Here is a 7572-nt window from a genome sequence, read left to right on the forward strand (position 1 = left end):
CCTCCTTGAACACATTCTTCTTCTGCTTTTTCGATTATTTCACTCTGTCCTCAGGAAGACCCAATACTTGAACCTGAATCTTCAAGCCATGCCCTTTACCAAGACATATTTTCTGTGTCCAACGTCCGATTTTATATCTCCACCACCAAAGGGTCCGCTGTCTCTTGGGTCTATAATCCGCTCCACATCAGCACCGCAATACCCTCTGAACAGAGCAAGCGTTGTTACTGTAACTGATGCTTTCCCACCTGTCGTGGAAACAGACTGGAGAAAGACGGTTTCATCCGAGACAGGGCTCGGTTTGGGAGTCTATGCACAGTTCCTCCAGCTGGCTACCGGTGGGCTGCCCCTTGGTTCCGAGGTGAATGTTGAGCATTCGAACAAAACGTCAAATACATTCGCATTCGACACGGTGACGACGCTGGCGTTTGAGCCGACTCAGGAATACGTGGAAGAGGCTGTCAAGGCACCTGCCGTGCAGACATGGCTGAGAGAGCCCAGGCAGAAGTTCGCTCTCGTCAGCGAGCTCTTCATCGTCACGGGCATGAAGCTCGTCAAGGGCGCCAAAATCAAATACTCGACTTCACAAAGCACGATGGCGAAGGGGAACTTTGGCATCGACGTTACCGCGCTGGGCACGACCCTTGGGCCGAAAGGCTATTGGACTAGCACGAATGATGATGCGACAGAGTCCAATAGCGAGTCGGAATTTGTGTTTGCGTTCCGCGTGAAGAGGCTCAGGTTTGGGCGGAGACTGAAGCTTGAAGAGTACAATAAAGGCGCCTTTATGACGGTTGGCGGGGAGAACGATGACGACGGATGTATTTTGGTTGAGGACGTGGATGGGGCTACTATCCGGACTGCTGAGGCTGTTCCCGATGTGACCGAGAATGGCAACGTCTATTGCATTCCCGCGTAATTATGAAAAACGAGTCGTGGACTACAATTGATATAGATGTCGGTGAGACTTGTGTGATTGAAGGTTGAGCTTTCATAAGTACTTGTACATGTTCCTTTTGATATCTTTGATCCTCCCGTAAACATCTTCCTTTGTCGAACCGCTGTCGAACAGCACATGAGGTGTGATATAGTCGTATCCCATGCCCCGCCTCCGTCTGACCATAGTCTTGAAGACCGCATCCATCGAATTGTCCCTTTTCAGCCACGGCCCCAGCCTTTCGCTTTCTACAGCGATGTGCTGATCCTGCTGTCGGACAAAAGACAGGATCGAAGCGGCCAGGCCAGCGGCGATCGGTGTTGCGACCGATGTTCCTGACATAACATTCACGGTCTGATGGTGCCCATTAATGCCAGCCGGCCAGTATGAGGAGACATGCTCCCCAAGTAGACTGAAGTTGACGTCCGTTTCGCTTGCTGTAGGGTTGAAGTTGGAGGGATTCCCATTCCCATCGGTCGAGTGTATACAAAAGACGCTGGGGTATTGGGCTGGGAAAGCTCTGCCAAGATTTGCTCCATCATTCGATGCTGCCGCGAACAGCAACGTCCGCTTGTTCAATGCATTAGAAATGGCTGTGCTCATGAGCTCGTGATATTCACGAATCCCGAATGACATAGATATAATGTCCACTTTCCAGTGTTCAACTGCGTGATCGATGGCCTGCACAGGTTATTAGCTCAACCCAAGAAGTCTGCTATGGCATGGGAACAGCCTTGCCTTTGCAATGTCGTCGTAGGTATTAGGATCCAGAGTCTCACGTCGCGCAATTCTGGCGACATAGATCTCAGCGCCTGGAGCGACTTTGAGAAGGAGGCCAAGGGCATGAGTGCCGTGCCCGATCTCGTCTCGAATGTCCTTCGGTTCTGTTCCATATACAAAACTTCGTGCTTCCTTGATTTGTGGGTTGGCCCGTTGTTGGTCCTCGACCAAGAATGGGTTTTCAGGGTCGAGTCCGGAATCCAAAATCGCTATTCGCACTGGTTCGTCAAGATCGAAATCAATGTCAACATAGCTATAGATCGAGAACAGCAGATTGTCCATCCATTTTTTCGAAAGCGGATTCCTGACAGTTCATTAATATGACGAACTCTTATGGCCAATGGGAAACACCTTACTCCTGTTCAGGGCCCGTCTGATGGCTCGCATCAAAAAAGTGCAAGCTCTTCTCTGAAGGTTCAGCGATGTTTCCGTGGGCTTGCGACCCCGGAGAAGGTTGTGCCGATATTCGTAACATGATATCAGAGTCGAGGGTTGAGTAGCTCGTCGGGGTGGTATCAGACCTTGACCGATGCGGACTTGCCCTTGCTGTATTGTTTGCACCAGAGGAATTGACCTTGCCGGTATAGAGCCGGACAACTTCTCGACCGATAGAGCCCCAGCAGGATTCATTCTGACGAGCATCGAATGAGCCCAAGTCCTCCAATCGAATACCCCATGCTTTGAATATCACGGCCTCAAGTCGTTTGACGACATTTTGGTAGAAGAGCCGCTGAACGCTAACATCCCCGAAGTCAGCGTGCTGTCCAAGGGGATAGTAGTCCCCGGTAAGGCACGCCTTCGTAGCGAGATAGTAATCTATGCCAGCGTCGTCTTCCAGATTCTGAAGTCTATCGAGACAGGTATAAAAATCATCATTGATGTTCCTGGCGGCATGTGGGTCCTTTGACATCAGCTCCACAGGCGTGCAATAGTGAAGCTCGCACAAGAGTATTCCTAGCGCTAGCACACTGGCGTTCGGATGAACCATGTGTTTCGAGGCGCCAGAGCTGTCTCCGGTGTTAGTACTACGGGCTGAGATTATTGGAACATGCTCTAGAGTTAGGAAAGGTTTCGTGATGTTGGGGAGTTCTCCACCCTGCCGTGGCTCAAAAAACTGGATCTTTGAGTGATTGAAGAAAAACTGTAGCCACGGTGTCTCCAAGAAGGGAAGTAATGCTGAAGCCAGTGTAACAGCCAAGACTCGCTTCCCCTTGAGTGGCAGTACCGATTCACCTCGAAGTAATTCTTGCTGGCGATTGAACAATGCTGATAAGGATATTGTCTGAGACATTCGGTCGCTACCAAATGTCTTTGGTTGCGGGCGAAGCCTCTGAAATATCCCATTCTCGAGGGCGAAATGCAAGCAATTTCGCTGATCGAGGGACTCTGTGACGCTTTGGCATATGTGGGCAAAGTCTGGTGGGCTGCTAGTCATAGGCTCAGATGAGCGCCTCAATGTGCTGTTGTGTAGGTCTCTGCACCGACTGTGTAAGCGAATGGAAGTCATCACACAAAGCTTTGAGTGCTTACTTGACCGTGATTTTAGCTTCTTGTAATGCAGTTGCAGGCACGGACCGCACGCCGAAGAATACTTCGAAACTCGCCTCAGCCTCGAGATCCTTTTTGTGTCGTGGCAGCGACAATCTCACGCTCAACCCTGAACACTTCTGGCAAACGCAAACCCAGTGTCTTCGCAGCGCATTGTCCAAGGACACCAAATGTCTCCTCATGAGCACGGCGAAGTCGGCATCGGGGTCTTCGAGATCGGACTCATGGGTAGGCTCTTCACGAGGGAGAACTCGGCGCCTCTTTCTCTCCTGGTCCAAATGCAAAAGTTCCTGAATGGCATCGTCGCATTCTCGTCCCCGTTTACTAACGCGAACGACAGTGTCTGGGTAGGCATGGAGATGGCGATTCGGATCCTCGATCATGCGGCGAAGCTTCGGATACTGGTCATGTCCGCGTTGGTGGAAGCTCTGTTCCGCGAACTGTCGTTAGTAGGCAGGATGTGAGAGGCCAACAGATCGAAAGACTGTAGTTTGCTGTATATTAAAAATACCTACAAAATCTCTCTCTCGATCAGAGTCGTCTTGAACGAGATGTTCAAATGCGCGCAAAGTCTTTGCAACGCTCTCTGGGTCAGCTTCGCCAATCTCATCGCGCTGCAGAAATGCATCTGTCCGTAGCCAGGCCGCGCGTTTCCGTGATCTCAGTGACGCCGGCTTTGCCGACCTTTGTGGTCGTTGTCGAGCGAATAATCCAAGCACGGACTGCAGCAGGCTTTGGGAACCAGTGTCGTCTTCCATGGTTGCGTATCCAAGCTGATGGATTTGAAGATTTCACTTGGATTCTTTGGCTGGAAGAACATTGGTCGATCAACGCAAGTGTGCTGTGTATTGATCAGACCAGGCCGTGTCGGATCAGGCTGTGCAACATTGACACCCAGAACTTTAGGACGACTTGAAACCCTTAGTTTCAGATCCTATTGGGATTCTCCCTCCCCCTCCAAGTTTTGCGCCCCCATGTACTCAGCTTTATATTTGGAGTCTGTTGTCCAATAGGAACGCGGTGTGTTTCCTGACTCTGAGAAATCCTTCGCTACAACCTCCGTCACAGCAGTTCAGCCGAGCCTGGTCAGAACTGATGAGTGGCCCTGGAGATTCACTATCATTCCCACTTGGGAAAAAGTTCCGTCAGCTTCTTTTGTGGCACAGCATGGATCACACCTCAAAGCCGGGGAGGCAGGCGCGAGGAGGCTTGGTGCCTAGTGTCAGTTGGAGTGCGGCAATTTTGCTATTGGCTCAAATACAGCCAGTCAAACTGAAAAGAAATGGGAGACAGAGGTGTGCAACAAAAGTTTGGGCCATGTGTTCGATTTCGGTCCACCGATCCTTCCAGATGGAACCAAAGGGTATTCTTGACAGGAATGAAGAGAACATAAATTGTTAAGGTCAAATGAAGTATAGAAAGACAGATCACTTGATCGTGATCGGTAAACAATATGGTATTGTCAATCTGGTTAGGTCAGATCATCTGGTTAATAACAGACAGTGAACAAAATCTTCTAAGTACAGGTAAAGACAGTCCTTATATGTTCATTGTTCATCATATCCTGTCAAATCATCCTTTATGCTTCATCAAAGCTCCCGCTTTGCTGAATGGTACCTTTTGATATGACCGTAGCCTTAATTAGCTTTAGCATCACATTGCCCAATATGACCGGGTCGGTCCGTCGTTGGCCCACAGTTGTGTCGGCGCGGGGCTGCCGCGCAGCGGATCCATTGGCTGTCGATGTCCGAGTTCTCTGACAAATGTGTTCCTTTTCTTACTAGCGCGGCCCAAACTTTTAGTGCACTGACTGGAATCCACTAGTCCAAAGAGGTAACAATACTTATCCTCGGAGCGAGGCGGCTCCTGAGAACGACGTCGAGATTCTGGAGAACTAACACGATGATCCCAAGATTTTAAGCAACAAAGATAGAAGCAAGGCTAAAAGTATACGTATATCCGCTTTTATAAGAATGCGAACGAATCGTACTACCACTTGGTCACGTGTGGTACCTGATTAGGTGGCTCGATAGTTCCTAAAAAATCAAAAATGTTGAGGTCCATACTCTGGAGTACAAACTGAGTTTTCTCGTGGCTTACTCAACCGAGTCAAGCGCCCTTAATCACTAAGCCGCGAGTGCGCAGGTCAGGTGCCGCTTCCTAAATGCCGCAAGCCGGCCCCACCAGCCTTGGCATAAGCGGCGCGGCACCTCAGCTTTTAAATACAATCCCACATACCGTGAAATTCGAGTTCACTTCTCTTCCCTAATAATTATTTCATCCCACGATATTCTCAAGTACTTCTCAACTACTTCTTAATCAGTTGCAGATTAATAACGCTATCCCTAACAAAATGGATTCAGAGGATATCTCTTTTAGCTTTGGTGAGCTTGAAGACATATCTATCAACACGTATGATGTTGAGGAAGTCGAAGAAGTTGAGGAGGTACGATATATACATAGTTAGTTACCAAGTACTTGCTAACTGATTGGGAATTACTTAGCAACCAACTGCACTAATTCAGCTAACAGATGCAAAAGCAAATCCCCTTCGCATGCTATACATTGAGTATACGGATGATCTTCCTGAGTACCCACGAACTGATATTAATGGCTATACCTATATTGTATCTGTTGGCGGGCGATTCCACGAGGCAGAACATTTAATTCAGGATGTAAGTGCTTGCTAACTACTTTCTAACTAGTTACTAACCAGTTATAAGATACAGTACTCTCGATCAAGTATTCGTGGTGCAAGGGCAAGCGTTAAATCATCATTTCTAAATTGCTTGGTTAAAAAGTGGATGTGGAAGTGTTCTGGAGCTTTAATATGTGAATATCTAAAGCCTAGTCTTCGCACACTTTATCATACCTACCTAGATGATACGGCATGGAAGGAGATCCAGAATATTCGAAAGAACATTGATCTGATTGAAGGAGATATCTGGAAGCGTAATGCATACAGGTAAGTCGCTAGTCAAGCAGTTATTGACTAGTTACCAACTACTTACTAACTGATTGTGTTAGTCTATATTGGTCAAAAAAGACTTTCTTCTAGAAAGGCCATGCATGTCTTGAGCAACTTCCAAGTTGTAAGCCAAGATTTAAACGATATTTTTACCTAGTAAGGACTTGATGTCTCAAGTAGTTGGCAACTGGTTGCTAACTAGTTAGGATGTTAATGATGAATATCATCCATATATTGGCTGCGTGAATGAATTACCAGACTTTCTTCAGAAATATTATTATGGTTCTATTAAAGGCCACACTTCTCTTGATCTCGAGTTCTTAGAGTAGCTATTTAATAAGGCAATCTTACCATCTCAGGAAGAATGTGCAGTTATTGAACTACTTATATCACGTTGAAAATATTGTGGTAAGTACTTTGTAACCACTTATGAACTAGTTTTCAAGCACTTACCAAGTACTTAGATTTTGATTATATTCAGGGACCTGGCAGATTGGAATACCTAAAGTGTAATGTTACCTTTACTGTACTGGTGCCAAACAATATCCAGGATTGTCCTTATGTTGTTTTTACCTCTCATGGCCTTCACCAACATCCTCCACCCCCACCTCATAAGCCTCCAGAGCTTATTTTGAAAGGTATCGAGAATATAATAAGGCAGATAAGGAACCCCAGTCTAACCCGAGGTACGCTATAATCACTTATCAAGTGCTTGCGAGCTACTTACTAACTAATTAGTAGCTCAATTTCTAAGAAGCCCTGAGCTAGAGGCTTTCTGTTCCCAATATAATGCCTCAACACCTGCTCAAATACATGCAGCCTTTTCAAATCTTGATCGGATCTCTGCTATACTTCAGAAGCAGCAACTTCTTTCTTACCCTGCAGGTCAAGGCTATAATAATGTGATATATATATATAATACTAGCCTGTTCATGAGGGTAAGTATAACTCTACTTAATAAGTGCTTATTAATTAGTTTCTAATCACTTGCAGGAGTACATCCAGGAGAGATATCATGATACCCATGGCATAATGATTCTATGTGCCTTTAAGGAGCAGATTCAACTGCTAAGCCAGTTAACCTCATTTGAAGTTGATATGTCGTACAAGCGAATCAAGGAACGGAAGTTGAATGAGGTGGTTTTTGCAACTTATCTCCATGAACATGGGAAGAGTCAGTACCTGCCCTAGTAACTACTTCCCAAGTACTTGCTAACCAGTTAACTAGTAATTACCCTTCTGCGAGTATTTACTAACCAAGATTCAACAGATGGCTATTATCTTCTATTTAAGAGGGTATTTACTCTTATTGAAAAAATAACTAGCCAGCCAGTACAGT

At 46.6% G+C, this 7572-nt stretch overlaps 3 protein-coding genes across 3 annotated transcripts; 2 read left to right on the plus strand and 1 right to left on the minus strand.

The window, feature by feature from the left end:
- Window positions 1-36: 36 nt before the first annotated feature.
- On the plus strand, window positions 37-1020 carry BJX67DRAFT_364188 (uncharacterized protein). The gene has a single exon (XM_071030154.1). The coding sequence runs from the start codon at window positions 89-91 to the stop codon at window positions 917-919; it is 831 nt and encodes a 276-aa protein (XP_070882338.1). The 5' UTR covers window positions 37-88; the 3' UTR covers window positions 920-1020.
- Window positions 963-3654, minus strand: BJX67DRAFT_364189 (peptidase S8/S53 domain-containing protein). Its single transcript, XM_071030155.1, has 4 exons — window positions 3248-3654; window positions 2074-3192; window positions 1676-2021; window positions 963-1618 (listed from the first exon to the last, which is right to left on the minus strand). Exons 1-4 carry the CDS (start codon window positions 3646-3648, stop codon window positions 992-994), a joined length of 2493 nt encoding a protein of 830 aa, XP_070882339.1. The 5' UTR covers window positions 3649-3654; the 3' UTR covers window positions 963-991.
- BJX67DRAFT_364190 (uncharacterized protein) lies at window positions 3651-4381 on the plus strand. The gene has a single exon (XM_071030156.1). It carries the CDS (start codon window positions 3825-3827, stop codon window positions 4179-4181), a length of 357 nt encoding a protein of 118 aa, XP_070882340.1. The 5' UTR covers window positions 3651-3824; the 3' UTR covers window positions 4182-4381.
- Window positions 4382-7572: the final 3191 nt, after the last annotated feature.

This window comes from Aspergillus lucknowensis (assembly GCF_044049455.1).
Source record: "Aspergillus lucknowensis strain CBS 449.75 chromosome Unknown BJX67scaffold_53, whole genome shotgun sequence".
NCBI classification, from domain to species: domain Eukaryota; kingdom Fungi; phylum Ascomycota; class Eurotiomycetes; order Eurotiales; family Aspergillaceae; genus Aspergillus; species Aspergillus lucknowensis.